The following is an 18,667-nucleotide window of genomic DNA, read 5'->3' as shown; positions in this document are numbered from 1 at the left end:
TGCCCCTGAACCAGCAGTACAGTGGAAGGTTAAGCTTGCTCCTTTAAAACTGAGGCTGACTGAGGAGGTTTTAATAATGGTTTTGTCTTTATTTTATTGTATTCAGGCATGAAATATGGGCACCCAGAGAGGCCTTTGCAGCAGGGGCACTGATAGAATAAACTCTTTCCCTGGTATTTTAAATGGGGAAATGTGTATTGGGGGAGATGTTTATTAGGGAGAACTGGTTTGTCACAATGGCCCCAGCATTGTGTATGGGGGGACAACGTGTGCTGCTTATACTCACTGTGTGTTTTTTGTACATTAAATTCTGCTATGCATGTCTCAAAACCTTTGGTCATGGAGACAGAGGCCGAATTAGATCAGGCAACTATAAGACCGGCCACTCTGAATGTATTTACAGTAGTGACGGGAAGATTGGAATTTTACTGACTTGGATCTTTGAGTCTCGTTCAGCAAAATGAACGAACCTTTATTCAGTTCATTTCGTTGATTTCGTTCATTTGATCAGAATAAAATTAAAATGTAAAATTTTCAATATCCAAATCCCCCTAAACATATCTACTTACGCAAACGTTGATTATAGTCCCAATAAGGAAAAAATTATAATGCAGCCAAGGACAAATTATGAGAAGCAGAAAGATTAGTTCACCTCTGGAATCTTCTTGTCCGAGTCGTTTGTTCTTTTGTCATGGCAGTCATGTGACAAAAGAACGAATGACTCGGACCAGATGACTCAAGAGGTGAACTAATCATTTCTGTTTCCTGTGTGTGTGCATAGGTATACAGCTGTCACGTGACAAAAGAACGAATGACTTGGACAAGAAGACTTGAGAGGTGAACTAATCATTTCTGTTTCCTGTGTGAGAAATGCATAGCGTATACGGCTATCACGTGACAAAAGAACGAACGATTTGGACCAAAAGAGTTGAAAGGTGAACTAATCATTTCTGTTTCCTGTGTGAGCAATGCATAGCGTATACGCCTGTCACGTGACAAAAGAACGAACGACTCGGACCAAAAGAGTTGAAAGGTGAATTAATCATTTCTGTTTCCTGTACAGCCTATGTGATTTTCAGGTAACAATTGAACGGAGGTTGTGCAATGTGCATGAGCAGCCAACACAAAATGAACGAAACACTCTTTGAGACTACTTGTTCTTCTGAGTCACATAAAAGATTCATTCAAAATGAACGAATCGTTCATGAAAAACCCATCACTAATTTACAGCAGAGGATGCCAGATAAACCATCTTCCCTAGCATAGAATGGGGAAGAATGCAAACATGGAGGGGAATTTAAAACAAGCAGGCTCGCACAATGGCCCCAGCAGTCTTATGGGGGACAACGTGTGGTGCTTATGTTCACTGTGTGCCTTTTTGTACACTAGTGCTTTGATGAACATTGAATTCTGTTACGCATATCTCAAGACCCTTGGTCATGGAGACAGAGGCTGAATTCGGGAAACAGTCTCTCTCTCTTTTTTTTTTTTTTTTTGCTCTCCGGCAAGCTCTGGGGGAAAACTGTACAAATAAACTATTGTCTTAGTTAATATGAAGTTGTGGAAAAAACAAGTATAATAATAATATATTATATATGTATATATGTATATATAGCTATACAAGATCATAAAATGTTATTTAAAATAGTTAGATGAAGAAAGTGTCACACAGCAGGACACTGATGACAATGGTTAAAAATTACTCACATAACTATGTGTAAATGTTTATTAAAAAAAAATCTATGAAAACAAAGTTGGCCAGAATATGTACATATATACATATAAACAATTATAAATATATGTATAATGCCCCAGAAAATTAAATCCAGTCTACAATTATTGGCCCCTTTATGGAAAAGTTTATGAATGCAGTAATGCAACATTATACAAAATATTTTAGTGGGTAATTGCTTGTTACTTTCAATGTCCTTGGATTTTGTGTTTTTATTAAGTCCATTCAGTGTCACTGCAAAGCACATAGAGCTGCTTCTGAGTAGTTCTGGGTGTGACACATCATAATAATTAGAATATTTTATGAATATTTTGCTTATTTTTACTCTATACATATTAGTAATTCAATCACAGTTTCTGTTCTGTTGTTACTTCTGTTACAATTATGATTTTAATTGCTTTTTTATTTGATAAAAATGACTGCGCTCCCATTAACGTGGTTGATGCACAAGTGCAAGCTGAGCCCGCGCAGTACTAGGAGAGATGCACGAGTTTCTCGTGCTCTCTCTTGACTTATGTCCTAACTCTCAAATGCCACTGGGGAGTCCGTGAATAATTTTTCATGTTTCAGTGTGAATGCACAGAAGACAACCCAAATCACTACAATGAATTAAACTTCCCAGCGCTACAGAGGACGATATAGGAAAGTGTGCTTGGCTCGCGCTTCTCTGTGCACACGCAATAAACCTTTAAGCTCTAGGCTACTCAGTTGCATGATGCGTGGTGGTATCAGGACAATTTATCAAGAAAGAGACCATAAGCAAATTTTCTAACCTGATAGCAATCCTTTCACAAATGCATAATTATTTTTTGCATGGTGCTTCATCCGTTCATTCTAAACTCCTAAACTCTTCCAATGGATGAAGCTGGTGGCAACTAAAGAGAACGCACTAGTGGAGACAATGCACTGTGAAATGTGGCTGCACATGATAGAGACACCCAGTGTTCAGAATATGAATTTCATAAAATCTCTCAATAGCAGGCCAAAATGCAGTATGATGATGCAACTGTTTGCTTTGTACAATAGAAGGAGTGATTTTTACTATGAAGTTTAAGAAAAATATCAGTTGAGAAGCACGATCCAGGCTGCACAGCAGCACTGGCAGGTGTGTTATCACTAGAAACCCAATATACTGTACCTAAAGTTTTCCAAATCAATTCCTGCTTCCTGATAGCAATTTGCTTGACCCTCCCCCATTCCCAGCTGAACTTAGTACCACAGCCTGATTCACTGGGAAGACTGATATGTCAGAGAGTTATGTCCAAGTATTAACCATCATTCACATGACCACAGCCCTGGAGAGAGACCTAACATATTGGTTCTCTCACCCTGAGACCTGCTTCCAATTGCATGACTTGATTCCAGGGAGTTGTGGTACTGGCATTGATAGGATAAGGGGAAATAGTCTAAGAAAAGGTGCACCCATTGGTTAGCATTCAATAGTTTGCTTTGGAAGACCTTCAAGGTGGAGCAAAGTTACAAGCAAATACTTATTTTCTAATAAATATTTAAGCCGATATAGACCACTGGCCACACGTCCCCACACTGCCGCCACATAGACTGACCCCTCTGTTGTGTAGTTTGCTCAGTTACGCGTGAGTAGAGAGGCTGGTTTGTTGGAATGCATTCAGATGCAGCTTGTCTGAATAAACTCTGCTCTATGAATGAGTGAAGCTATGCACAGAAGACAATCCAAGAAAAATGGGGTGCATGTCTATGCACCACAGCACCTCAATACAGCATAGCATTCAGACATTTGCTCCACAGCAACCTCTGTCCACTCTTCTAAAGTCCAAACTAACTGCATGGGGCACTGTTAGGTTTCTCTTTCTCATAAGCAAAAAAAAAAAACAAGAAAAAAAACAATGGCTTTTACACTTTACATTAATAGCCTCTATGTTAAGTGTTTATAAAGGTTTTTTTTTATTATTATTTAATTAGCAATAAGTCATTACAAATGCATTATAAATCATTGACATGCAGTTGTAACAACATAAATGAAAAGGATGAATTTCATGCAATGCATGGCAAATCATGAGCATTTTAACTTACATGATATAAATGCTTAAGAAATGCACATATTCATACATGTATTAATCAATATTATGGCCTAATTCATGATCTATGTTACTATGCAGCAAAGATAGCCTATTATAGTTAGATTATAAGGAGGGATTGTGACATTTTTCTGCATAATATATTTTGAAGCATTCATTAATCTTTGCTAATGCTAGTTAATAAAAATACAATTGCTTATTGTTAGTTCATGGAACATTAACTAATGTTAACAAACACAACTTTTGATTTTAAGAATGTATTAGTATATGTTGAAATTAAGTTAGCTAATGTTGTTAACTAATGTAAACAAATGGAACCTTTTTGTAAAGTGTTACCATAAATTCTTTATATGCGGTCGCATATACTTTACATTAAGATACATTTTCATAGTTTATTAATGTTGAAAAGGTGTTATTAAGCAGTTATAACATGTGAGGTACAATGGCCATACTATTTGAAAGGTATTGCATCTTCTCTGCGCATATTGTTATAACCGCATATCAATGATTTATAATGCATTTGTAAATTACTTCTTAGTCATTAATGAGCCCCTTTATAAACTCTTAATAAAGGGAACATTAATCTAAAGTGTTACCTAAATGGCTTGCGAAGCATTTAGAAAATTCAGCCAATAAATAAATAAATAAATAAATAAATAATAACAATAATAAAATAATAATAATAAAAACGCCTTATGTAGTATATGATATGTAGTGTGTCTTAAAGTTGAAGCAGTCTTTGCATCTTATGGACTCAAAAGCGAGGTCCCTTACAAAGCACATAAGAGGAAAGGAAATTAGTCAAATGTGTAAAATTTCTAATATTACATCTGAACACAGGCCCCTTGGCTTAAGACACATCCAGGACAAAGATAAAAGGCTTGTTTTTGACAGGAGTGTTGTTCATTATCATAACATTTAAACACATTGCTCACTTAGAGTTGCACTTTTGATTTCATTTTCTGTTAAGGAACAATATCTCAGTGCTTTGACATTCCCCTGTGCTATAACAGAGAACTGACTGTCTACTCAAAATACTCAAAGCTTGAACTCACAGATCCATGCTGATAGTCTTAAGTGTCTTCCCATTAGTACGAAACCTCTAGTCAAAGACTTCCTCTGTTGTACGCTATAGAAAATGAGAGGTTGCACACAAACAGAAAGTCAGATGGCTTAATAATAGAGTCGTGATTGCAGGGCATTTCTGGTGTGAACCTGTTTATCTGATATCACTTTGCTCAAGGGGAGCAGAAAACAAGCCATAAATGATGGAGTCATGACAGGTTTTAAGCAGTTTCCATTTCAATAACACACCCAAACCTCCCTAGCCTGTGAAATTACCCACTGGAACAGAGGGAAAAGATGCAACACCTGGATCCTTTTCCCTCCCACACTGACAAAAACTGGGACACAAACTCACAAACTCTCAAATTTTGACAACCCCCACACTTTTACAGTACATGTTTTTTGACATAGTAACATGGTAATGCCATGTTTTTGCACATTAATCATGGGAACACCATGTTTTTTGGACATGTACAGTGGTAGTACAGTGGTATTTTTGAAGCAGCTTGGAGTACCATGTAAATACCATAATACATTAATAACGATTTAGTACCATGGTATATATCAAAGCACTATGGTATTACCATAAATCTTGTAGCTCTGACAGAGCATGGCGCTAGTGTAACTGGTCCTGCTCGAACCCGCTCCGAGCGGGATACAAACTGGGGTCTCCGGCATAGAGGTTTGGAGGGGAGTTTACACATACCACACAGCTATCACGTACCAGCTAGCTCCCGTTACACTCACCCCCCTAAACCTCACTCCCATCTGGGTCACAGCACCACTGTAACCAGTCCTGCTCGACCCGCTCTGAGCAGGATTCGAACTGGGGTCTTCAGCACGGGAGGCGGGCGCTCTAATGAGGAGGCTAAAGGCTACAGACTCTAGCGTCAGTCGCTAATGTGCCTCTTCAGGCCAGGGGTGTGGAGTTTATACATACCACACAGCTATCATGTACCAGCTAGCTACGGTTAAACTAGCAACTCCAAATTCACTGGTTTGATTCCCAGGGAACACACATACTGATATAATGTACTGTATACCTTGAATCAAAATTGCTTTGGATAAAAGCATATAAGATTGGAAAAAAGATGCCAAATGCATAAATGTAAAAGCTACCAGTACTCTTCTATAGACCCACCATTGTACGTACAAATTAAAAAATCCAAAGGTATATAAATACAACTGGAAACAACAACATATGCAAATGTCTACCTTTTGCACTGTCAGTATGATGGGAATTCAATGCAAAGATGTGTCAGCAAATGAGAAAGCCTGTATAATGTAGTGTATCTGTGTACGGAAATAAATTCAGAAATATATCCATGTAATAAAACTAAATACAATTGGTTTACAATAAATATTGTGCTGCCACACAACTTATTCCAAGCAGCTTAGCTTTTATCACTAGTAAACTCTTCTTCCTGGCAAAGAAAATAAGCAGCCTTTCCGGTCTTCCCTTACCTGCTTTGAATTTATCCACATGTCTAAAGTACCAGACAGACTTCACTTTGCTAGTGTGGTGACTGATGGTAATGTTGGCCTGGGTCTTCTTCTTGCTGTTGGAGTTCCCCATTGTATTATCTCAGGCCGCATCGGCTCTTAAATCCCCAAACACACAGGCATGCCACATGTGGACCTGTGCTTCCCTTCTTCCTATGCCTTTATATTCCTTTTCCCACTCTCCAGCAAGGACAGAGATGTCCCACTCTCTGCTGCGCTTGTAATCCAGCGTGTGTGTGTGTGCTGAGCATGTGTACGTGTGTATGAGACCCTCCCTCCTTGCCTCTCTTGTTCAGACCACACTGCTTTCAGCGATGATTCGCTCCGACCATTTGAAATGTGCGGAAGGAGGGTTTTCAGCTTGCTTCAGCCACTCATGCTTGTATACACACACACATACACATGCACAAACACACATTAAGGCACTCACACGTGTCTAATGGCTGCAGTTTAAATGCAATCAGAAGTATGTGGCTAATCAGGTCTAGAATATGCTCTATTGTCTCTCAGTAGCTTTCTGTTTTATAGATTTTGCCTTAGGCAGTCCATTCCTCTGTTTAAACAGATGCCTGCTTTAGGGCTTGGAATGAGATGAGTGAAGCATATAACAGGTTATCAACTTACATCAGTCATCTGTATTGCACGAACAAATATGGAAAGAGTAGCCAAATTTGTTCACAGATGTTTCCTTTCTTAAAAAAAAAAAAAAAGTTGGATTGTAGGCTGGTTTTGTTGATTGGTTGATGTCTATGGAAATAAAATTCTTTCCTTTTTGTTTCTTATGATTTCGCCATCTTGTACGCATTATCACGAGTTGTCATGAGACTATGTTGGTTCAATATTAAAAAAGCATGATCGAAACATCTGAGACCTGCATTTGTGTCAGCATAAAAATTACATCACTTGATTAATTCCTGCTGTGGGCATGTAAGTCAGGCTGGACTTCACAGGATACAAACTATTTGTTATTCTACTGCTTTCTTCCACCAGCATTCCTTTCTTTGTCCTATATCCTCGTGTGTCACACTCTTCTTGTGTTTCCAACTTTCTCTCTCTCCAGCTTATATTGTCTTTCACTCTGTCTTTTATTGTTTCTATCTATGAGGTCAAGTAACTTAATATTTCATTTGACTCTGATCTATACCAAGGAGTGCATTAACGGTGCCCAGGATACAGCCCATTTCAACTACTCTAATTGTACATTCATGACAGCCTGTCAACATGTTATACATATTCTATTACATTCCCAAATCTAAATAATTACGTAATCACAGATGTGAAATTAATTTCGATAAACAATGGTGCTGTGTGGTTTGGTTCTAAAGATGATGAAAATATAAAGTATGAAAATATGATTATTATGGTTTTTAGACAGAGCCAGGAAAGTTAGGATTACTGTTATACAGTTATGTGGCTTAAACAGAACCATTTTCTATTTTCCATTTAATTTGGAACAGAGAATATTAAATTAAACATTTAAATTAAACTTAAAATCAAACATTCTTTAAGTATGAATTTGACGTGGTTTAGGGTTGTTTTTATTTTTGTTTTTTTAATTATCTAATACAAAAAAAAAAAAAAGAAAATTGCTTTTGACACAACTGTAACTAATACTAAGCTTACAGGGCTGAAATTTCATGCATGACATAATGATCTGAAAGACAAGAAATGCCCACTGGAGATTTTAGGAAGGGTACACAGTGCCCCTGGAATGTTGTTGACCTTTTTCAGGTACCAGTTGGGCCTCCCCATCACTTGTTTCCCATCTCCTCCATACTCTTCTCTATGTAATAAAGAGTCCAGCCTTTGTAAATACTGAATGCTTTGCAAATCATTGTAAATCTAAAACAGACAGAAAATACAAGACGGACCCCATGCAGAAAAAGAAGACGCAAACATAATAGAATCCTGAATTAATTTATCCTCTTGTAACTTGGCAGAAACACTTTGAAAGACCAATGTATCATGCAAAAGCAAAGGTATTGCAAAGAAACAACAACAATTTCAACCCATTTTCTACTGCAGTGTTTCCCAAATAGTTTTGCTGTAAGTACCCCAACAGCACCATCAGTATGGTTCAAGCAACCCTTCATCAACACAAAACCAAAGATGTTTACATAAGACTCAATATCATTTTAAATGTATCATTAATATTGTAATATCCCTGATGGACAAAATTAGAAGATAGGTTATGACATTTATTCATCAAGAACAACAAAAACAAAACCGAGATATGTGAGCCGTGAAACTTGCAATTAGAGCAGACTAATGTTGGTAATGATATATATTGTAAGGCCTAAATGTTTATTGTTTACATGCATAGTGTGTCCTATTAACAAATATTTACATAAATATGTAGAACAAGTGCTAAAATGGTACTGTCTCTTTAACAACACTGGCAGTTCAGCATTTTGTTTTAGTTGAGCGCTTATTAATGAGAGTGGAGACACACAGCTTCTTTAGAATTAAATGTTTATTTTCTTTGTTGTTTTTGATAAACTACTGACCGTGAAGAACAGAAATGGTATCAAAAGAGACAATGTCAATGACAAATCGATTGCATGTATCTCGTCTTCGGACACACATTAAACGGAACAAGTCAAACCAGTATTTTACTTTCGACACGAAGTGAAAGGATCTCTATGGTTAACTTTGCATATTAAAAGGTTGATTTGGGGATTTTAATAATCGATATCAAGATCGTTCAAATGAAGATTGGAAAATTAATAGAAAAATCTGTATTTTTTACCAGCCCTAATCCCTATTATATTTTAAGTCATACATTTCGTTTTATAGGAAAATCTTGTGTGGAATGGATTTAAATATGGAAACATGTTCAACGGATCTGAGAGTACTACACTGTCATTGGCAACTGAAAGCATAATCAAATTAGCCAAAACATTTAACAAATATTATGCAGGGGCTAAACAATCATTCTAAATGTGTTGGACGTCGTCTTTGAGTCAGCAGTGTGACTGACTGGAGTTGAGTTGATAGGCTGTAAATAAAGCTTTCAACTTTTTGGGTTAGTGGAATGTCAGCCTCATGCATCACACATTTCACTGCAGTGAAACATTATCTGTATTACATCATATGTTATTCACATACACAGCTGAGTCAAGCCCTGTAGCAAAGGTAATGTCTCTCAACTTCCACAACCAGTTCTGTCAAACCATCATCATTCAACTTTAAAGATAAGCCAACACAAATTCACCATATAAATCTTATGTTTGGCCATAGACCATGTCCAGTTCTAAAGATACATTAAGGTTTGACTAAGACAAGTGTATCATATATTAATTTACAGACACAAAAGGACTTTGATGCACTAGTCTGAATACAGCAAGAAGCTTTCAGAGAGCATCATTACAGGCTAATGGCTAATAATTTCATTAGACATACTGTACTTATGGCTCTGCATTAGGCTCTTTCACACAGCAGCACTCTTCTTCTCTATAACTCTTGTCATGCGGTCCAGCTCATCTGAATTCTGACAGTTCCAAAAGAAGCGTAGGTATTTTATAAGCTTGTGTTATGAAGAGAGGAATTTCAGGATGCATTGTGACATAGTGCCAAAATTCAGTCAGCTGTTTTCATGTTATACTTATGTTTCTCATTTGTAGAATCACAGGTAGAAACTCTGCTTCTGTTTCTCACATTCTAAATACGCAAGGGTAATATTAATGAATTAAATCTGATTAAGATTACTGAATTAACTGCTTTAATTATACATAGACCTTTGTCAGAGTATACATCATATTTATTGATAAAGAAATATTAGACTGTTCAATATTGCTTACTGTCTTAAGGTACTTATGTACAACCAATGTTTTTTTTTTTTTACTAGAATCTTGTGTAATTCTCAAATTTTGGTAGGCACAACATCCAGGTACGCAAAAGTACAGCATATTGAACGAATAATGGTACATCTTCTGCAGGGCAGTTTCTAGCTATAAGCAGTATAAGCTGCTTAGGGCTCCCGAGCCACCAGGGGTCCTCGCAAAGCAAGGTCATTTTATATATATATATATATATATATATATATATATATATATATACATACATACATACATACACTGGCGGCCAAACGTTTGGAAACAGATTTTGCTGTTCCGGAAGGAAATTGGTACTTGAATTCACCAAAGTGGCATTCAGCTGATCACAAACTATAGTCAGGACAAAGGACAACTTGCTCTAACAAGGACAGAAAGAGATGTGGAAGGCCAGATGTACAACTAAACAAGAGGATAAGTACATCAGAGTCTCTAGTTTGAGAAATAGACGCCTCACATGTCCTCAGCTGACAGCTTCATTGAATTCTACCTGCTCAACACCAGTTCCATGTACAACAGTAAAGAGAAGACTCAGGGGTGCAGGCCTTATGGGAAGAATTGCAAAGAAAAAGCCTCTTTTGAAACAGAAAAACAAAAAGAAAAGGTTAGAGCGAGCAAAGAAACACAGACATTGGACAACAGATAATTGGAAAAGAGTGTAATGGATCTCAGCTAGACTGTAAGGTGCGTGAGAAGTGGCCAACAAGACCTACAGTTGTACAGGAAGTGTGGGGTGAAATGTCACCTGAGTATCTAGACAAACTGACAGCTAAAATGCCAAGGATCTGCAAAACTGTCATTGCTGCATGTGGAGGAGGATTTTTTTGATGAGAACACTTTGAAGTAGTTTAAGAAGTTCTGAACATTTTTTTCAAATTGTAATAGTAATTTTTCATGTTATTAATGTCCTGACTATACATTGTGATCAGTTGAATGCCACTTTGGTGAATAAAAGTACCAATTTCTTTCCTTAAGAGCAAAATCTGTACATTATTCCAAACATTTGGCAGCCAGTGTGTATATAAATATTTTATTTTAAATTTTTAAATATACTAAAAGCTGCAATTAAGGCTCAGGCAGCTGTTATGGCTAAATTAGACAGTTATAGGGGGCCCCCTTGTGGCCCGAGAGGGAAGGGAGAATGTAACCATGTAAAGCTCAAAAGATTTTTGGTCATCATGAAGCGCACCTATATGACGGGAGCGAAAAAATAAATAAATAAATAAATAGATGGGCCTCCAAGACGGAATTCGACCCCCTTACGCTCAGAAACGGCCTTAATCTACTGTATCCTAACAGCCTCGTTTTCATTTATGTCAAATTAAATATGGTGTCTACTCCGACTAAGGTATATTATACATGATCTCTGATAGGGTTACATACATCCTCTTTGCTTATTTGTTCCTGTTTGTTCCTCCATCAATGTCTTGAGTACACATACAGCTCATATCACCAGAAAACAGCAGGTGTTGAGGGCTTAATAAGTGGTCACAGGTGGAATTTGATTGTCATTTACAATCAATTTGCCATTGTCCTGATCATATGACGCAACACACCACCAGCCCTCATGCCAATATAACAGCCTGCTCACTGCTGTTAGGGCTAGTCATACAGTTAAGACCATTAAAATTTTTTGGCACAGAGTGAGGTGTTAATGGCTCCTGTTGTCAAGGTGAACTTTATTCAGCTGGTCATGTGAGCTCAATATGGAAATCACCATGAGGGGGCAACCCACTCTATGTGCAATAAACAGTCTTCATTTTATTACAGTGTACATTATTGCAAAGATTTGTCAAACACACAAAATGTTTCTTTAAGGATAAAACTTTTTTTACACTGGAAGCGTGCACCTGGAAGTATGCACCTTTAAACCATAAGTATGTTGAGGTACAAGATTTACACGACCGCACTAATTCCTTCCAGAATATGTATGTCTTTCTAAAACATTGTCAAGCCTTAAAAGAGCAAAGAGTAGAGGAAGTAGATACAATTTAAAGGGATATTCCGGATTCAATACAAGTTAAGCTCAATCGACAGCATTTGTGGCATAATGTTGATTACCACAAAAATGTACTGCAACTTGTCCCTCCTTTTCTTTAAAAAAGCAATAATCTTGGTTACAGTGAGGCAATTATAATGTAAGTGAATCTGGTCAATCCGTAAACGTTAAAATATTCACTGTTATAAATGTATAGACAAAAGTTAAACAATATGTGTGTTAACATGATTTTAGTGTGATACAATCACTTACTAACCTTTTTTGTGTAAAAATATCCAATTGTACAACTTTGTTGCCATGGCAATGTAAATGCCATAAACCCTTTAACCATAAAATGACAGTAAAAATGATGATTTAAAAAGCTTTAGAGCTCAAATAATACACAAGCTTTAACAGAAGAATTAATGTAAGTGCTTTTGTAAAATTATAAGCTTCACATTTCTGCCTTTAAACCCTCCAAAAATTGGCCCCATTCACTCCATTGTAAAGTGCCTAAGTGTAACCTCGATTTTTGCTTCTTCTTTGTTTGTTTGTTTTTTTTTTTTTCAAAAGAAAATAAGGGACAAGTCGAAAATTCATTGTTGTGGTAATCGACATTATGCCACAAATGGTGTCGACTGAGCTTAACTCTTATTGAACTCTGAATATTATTATTATTTTTAAAAGCCTTGGCTCAGCCTCCCCAAATGTAGTCATATAATCTTGGAACAACACGTGAGCACTGAGGAGGGAGACATGCACTTTGCTATATACTGTCCTCCTGTGGTTGAAGCTGTGGATGCAACTTGGCAGGTTCATGCATTATGCCATTAACGCAGTAACTCAAAGTCTGCTGTCCGTGCTGTTCTCAAGAACACAAAACAGGGCAAAACAACAAAAACAGTGAGATCATTTTGCTAATGTTAACAGTTCTCTCTTGCACAACTCCACAATTGTTCTGGATTTATTGAGATATTGCCAGATTGGACTGAGTACTGTAATCCAATCGACATCAAGTCAAATTCCATCCACCTGCATTCCTTCAGATCCAGTGCCTGGCAGACACACGGACAATTTACCTTGTGCCAACCTACGTGTGAAATTCACCTGCTCTCTTAGAGGCAATTTCTCTTTTTTTTCAAATGAGTTTAAACATTTTTCTCCATTTTCACTCTTTCATGACCTCTTTTAAAGGCTCTTTAAGGATGATGTTGAAATACTTTTTCCTATGCAACTTAAAATGCAGAGACAACTATAAGGAAACCATTCTTAGGTTTATCTCCCAGAAAAGTATAACGCTGTCGCATTGTGGCTCTATCAAAATATTGCTGTTTGTTTTAGCATCCCAACTATTCCAACACGGCAACATTGGCTCAACCAATGGCAATGAGTTTAGGGTGGGGCGATCTGTTTAATCGACAAATGGAAAATGGGGGGAGTGTTTGCGAAACCTGTCTTATTTATTTTTTTATCAATTCCATTTGGTGCCGCTAGTGGCAGATTACACACTTTATTTTTAAGAGTTATGATGAAAGGAAATGTAAATCTATTTTGTTGGACTACTGATGACTCGCTGCCTAAGTCTTCATAGTGTATCTGTGAGTTCATTGTTCCCTGTCTTCATTCCTATCATGCCTACTTGGAGAGTCAGAGTTATGTGCAGGTTGAAGAGAGTCAAGTTCAAGGCCAAATGATGAGTCATGAGCCATAATAAGAACTGAAAAGAAATTCAGCAGAATTTTGTTTAAAGCCAGGGACTAAAAATGGTTGAAGGAATGAAAACAAAAACCGAAACCGAACAACATTTTTAGCAGAACGAAACCGAAAACCGGAACAAAATGATTTTCAGTGGTTCCAGAGTGAAAACATTATTTTTAAATGCTGGTAACCGGTTATAACTGGTTAATTTTGCTCCGATAATTTTTTTCATGAAATTTAAGACCAAAATTTTTATCACAGAACATTTTTGGAACTACACCAAAATAATTAATGCTTTGGAACTACACATAATTTCTACATATACATGAACGGCTAATCCAGATACAAGGGAAACATTATTAGGGGTAAAAAGTATATTTCTCTGTTGTTTCCAAGTCTTCACTGATTTACTGTTAGATATGATGCATTAATACAGATTTGAAGCTGCCGGGTTTTGACTCAGAAGCAGATTTGTAAATAAAATTACACTAAACTGTAAATTAACTGCCTGTTATGATTTCTATGCCGATAAATCCACTACAGGAAAAAATGTATTGCTTATTTTCGCTTATTTTGGTGAGGCAAGTGGCTTATTTTGGGCTTGTTTTTCCAGACCATGTTGTTTGTTTCTCTTGCAAGATCTGGCAACACTGCAATTGATATTTCACCCACCGCTTAGCGCAGAGTACTGTCATTGGTAACACTTAATTTTGATGGTCCCAAATAGATATTTAACTGACTGTAAGTGGCTTATCAACTGGCTTGCTATAGCTAGTTAACAGTGTTTCAACAAACATTCAGTAGACTTACAGTAGCCTGTATATAGATCTCTATTAATGACCTACTTACATTATTGTTGAGAACATCAGTTCATTAAAAGGTCATTAATAAAGATCTATATACAGGCTACTGAAAGTCTACTGAATGTTTGTTGAAACACTTTTTACTAGCTATAGCAAGCCAGTTGATAAGTCACTTATAGTCAGTTAAATATCTATTTGGGACCAATAAAGTGTTACCCTGTAATTTTAAAAAGAACATTATTAACTGTTCTTTTATTTTGTTCTAACCGGTAACCTTTTGGAAAGGAGATTTCTGAACCGGAATGAAAAAATACAGTTTTTGCTCGAACCGAAATTTTTGTTTTTTTGTTTTAAGTCCCTGCTGAAAGCAATAGTTCACTCAAATATAAAGATTCTGTCATCATTCACTCACCCCCAATAGTTCATGAATGCATGAGAAATCATGGCTGGAGAGCTGTAAGATTTTGACTGTAAAATAACTTACATTTCAGGTTGTTTCTCACCAAAACCTATTGTATGCCATCAGAAGCCTTGGAATGTGACAAACAAGTCTCATGGGATATTTTTATGACACTTTTAGGTCCTTTCTTAACCTTAAAAGTGAGACACATCAAATGAAACTGTATATAAATTAATGAACAAAAGCAAGTCATATGGGTTTGGAACGACATGAGAGTGAATAAATGATGAAAGAATTTCCCTTTAATGACAAAAGAATGATAGAATTATTTCCTCATCTATTACCTAGTGAAACTTTATCTGAGTCATGCCATACAGCTTGTATTTTTTTACAAGTTTAAAATATACTTCCTTCAGTCTTCTGAAATCCAGCATAGTTAGCAGTCGGTTTTCATTTGTGTATGAACAAATTTCATTGTTTTCTGATGAGATCAGCCTATTTCATTAGAGGACTAGTTCACCCAAAAATGAAAATTCCCTCATCATTTACTCTCTCATGTCATCACAGATGTGTATGACTTGAAAATGAAATTAAGATTTTTAGAAAAATATCTCAGCTCAGTTGGTCCATTCAGTGCAAATAAACAGGGTCCAGAACTTTGAAGCTCCATAAATCACATAAAGGCAGCATAAACATAATCCATAAGACTCCAGCGGTTTAATCCATGTCTTCAGAAGTGATGTGATAGGTGTAGGTGATTAACAGAACAATATTTAAGTCATTTTGTACTATAAATTCTCCTCCCTGCCCAGTAGGTGGCGATATGCATGAAGATTGTGAATCGACAAAAAAAAAAAAAAAAGAATGTGAAAGTGGATATTTATAGTTAAAAAGGACTTACATATTAAATATTAATCGCTTCTGAAGATATGGATTTAACCACTGGAGTCTTATGAATGACTTTAATGCTGACATATGTGGTTTTTTGAATTTAAAAGTTTTGGCCACCATTTACTTGCACTGAACGGACCTACAGAGCTGAAATATTCTTCTAAAAATCTTTGTTTGTGTTCTGCAGAAGAAACAAAGTCATAGACATCTGGGATGGCATGAGGGTGAGTAAATGATAATTTTTTTGGGTGAACTGCCCCTTTAACAAGCCGCACAATCTGAGGTACTGTATCATTCATGTCCGTAACACAAGCGGTGCAGGACGAGTTACAGTTTTGAAAAACCCCAAAATCTACAATATGTATGAGAAACACACATAATAGTGATGCCTTAGCAAGCACCACTATCTAAACAAAGAGATATGGAGGCTGAGAGGTCATGGGCTGGGTGCCATGACAACAGGAAACATCACCATACTGTTATCTAGATTCACAGCAACAAAGTGTGGGTGTGTCATCAGCACCCCTTATTGACACTGTATGTGCATGTGTCTGTGTTTGAGAAAGATGTCGGACAGTTGGGTGTAACCACCATGACCCAGAATGAGGTCAGAGAACTTGTTTGTGACCTTGGCTGTTTTATTTTAGAAACACACTCTCCACAATCTCTATGGAGCTCAAAACTAAATTTTTGTCCTTTCACACTGTTACAGTGTCCTTGTTATACCACACCAGCGTTACAGCTCACTGTTAGCCTATATAAAACAGTCTAGTTAAGAGCTTTATACAAGCCTGGATTCATCAGAATGTAAAATCTTATTACAACTCAGTTTTATCCTCCTCATCTTGACATTAAAGCAGGTGTGTGTGCAGCATGCCTTAGCCTCCCTGACATGTTTGTGGCAAACTTAAAGTAAAGCTTTCTTATGTAATGACAAAACACGGTGAGTCATGGCTGTTCGTAAACCCCTAAGCGTTAAAGTGAGTTGCCAGGTTGCTTGAATGCAGAGGCAGGGAGAGGGTAAGACAGATCAAGTTTTTGTTGGAGTAAACGGTTGAGACGTACATGCCAACAGGTGTATCCATTACTGTGAGTTACATAATGAAAACCAAACACACAGAGGCACATAAGATGGCTTGGCTGATTGATACTTTTCTGTGCAAGCAGTGGATGCACAGAAAATGCAGAAGTTTCCATCTCACAGGAGGAGTATTGACAAAAACATGCTGAACTCAAAAGAAAGTGCAGTAATGAAGGAGTTAAGCCTTTACAGTAAAGGGCAGTTTTGAATTAACTGAATAAATAGAAAATGAAAATATGTGCATTTAATATAGTAAATTTAAATACTATATTTAGTATATACTATATTTAAATACTCAGTGGCTCTGACAACATAACTATTTTTAGCATCTGAGGAGCAATTTCCACACAGGTAACCATTTTTGCTTCATTTATATGATGGCTCACAGGGCTCGACATTAATGCTTGTCCGCTTTTCCGGGACAAGTGGATTTTTGAAGGGGCAAGTAGACTGATTAAAACGTCAATAACAAAAAAAAAAATAAAAAAAATAGCCATATATATTTGTGATAGCCTAGGCCTGTGTCACTTATTAGAAAGTTCATATTTTTATTCTGCTGTTGAAAGTAGTCCAGAGCATGTAATTTTATAATTCGCTAGCGATCTAGTAACAGCTGCGCCCTGTTTGATTGACAGGCGGCATATGTGTGTGTGCTGAACACAAAATGCCCATGCTAATGCATGCCTGAACGGTCAGATACATTTCAATATTATGCCAAAATGCCCATCTTGGTGAGGTATTCATGTAAACACAGAGAGTGATGTCTAAAGTGAACGTAAATAGTGGAGAAAAAAGTGGATTTGTATTAAAATGTCGGACTTGTACGTATAAATGTAAGATAATAGACCTGCTGCTGTCTAGTGTGTCATTATAATAATCAAACAACCATAACAAGAAAACGAGAAAACACACACTGCTCTTGACTAGGTAACTTAAGTAGCTTTAAAAAGTATGAATGTATTATAATCATACAGTAAAGACCAGTAGTAGTTTTATGTTGCATTTCATTCTGAATATTTACTTTAATACTTGATACTGCTGTTAAAAACGTTTAAAGCTGCTAAAAAAAGCACTGAATTTTCTTAATTTGTATTTTTTGTTCTATTATTTTTAATCTCTTTCTATTCATTGCTGTTTTTTTATTGTTATTTTATTTACTGTTTACTATTCTTGAATAATTACTTAAGAACTTGAAACCATTCTTCCATAATTAACATATTAGTTTGAGTTATTATTTGTTGTGGTTTTGAAGCTGTTATTGAAAATCTTCAAATTTCACTATCGACTACTGAAATTTTGGTATTGTGAAAATGTATATGTACAGTTATCATACCGTGTACATTTGCTTTTCTACGGTACTGAAAAAAAATGCAACTGGATGGAGAATCTCACCTGCACGTGCGCATATCCTTTCCTCCTCGACAGCCTGTCAGACTCATCAACTTGCGCCACACACACACAGAAAATGTCAGAGCGAAGCGAGTCTGATTTCACCAATCTCCATCCCCTGCCAAAAAATAACTAAAAATCAGCAGAGTGGGATTAATTTGTATATCCCAAAAACGAACGGACAGATATCCAGTTTGCAAAAAATGTGGACGCAAAGTGGCTGCCAAAGGAGTAAAC

General features: G+C 36.6%; 1 protein-coding gene across 5 annotated transcripts in view; it reads right to left on the bottom strand.

The window, feature by feature from the left end:
- Positions 1-18,667, bottom strand: part of LOC127421189 (uncharacterized protein KIAA1522 homolog) — a 66,871-nt gene that overhangs the window by 36,856 nt on the left and 11,348 nt on the right. Inside the window, exon 1 of one of the 5 annotated variants that reach the window (XM_051664023.1) lies at positions 6,319-6,596. The exons of the other annotated variants lie outside the window; for them this stretch is intronic. Coding sequence (XP_051519983.1) covers positions 6,319-6,430 — 112 coding nt within the window. The 5' untranslated portion in view covers positions 6,431-6,596. Of the gene's footprint in view, positions 1-6,318; positions 6,597-18,667 lie in introns of those variants that run through there. 5 annotated transcript variants of the gene reach the window in all.

This window comes from Myxocyprinus asiaticus, chromosome 30 (assembly GCF_019703515.2).
Source record: "Myxocyprinus asiaticus isolate MX2 ecotype Aquarium Trade chromosome 30, UBuf_Myxa_2, whole genome shotgun sequence".
In the NCBI taxonomy this organism is placed as follows: Eukaryota; Metazoa; Chordata; class Actinopteri; order Cypriniformes; family Catostomidae; genus Myxocyprinus; species Myxocyprinus asiaticus.
This window is presented reverse-complemented; position numbering and strand designations above follow the sequence as displayed.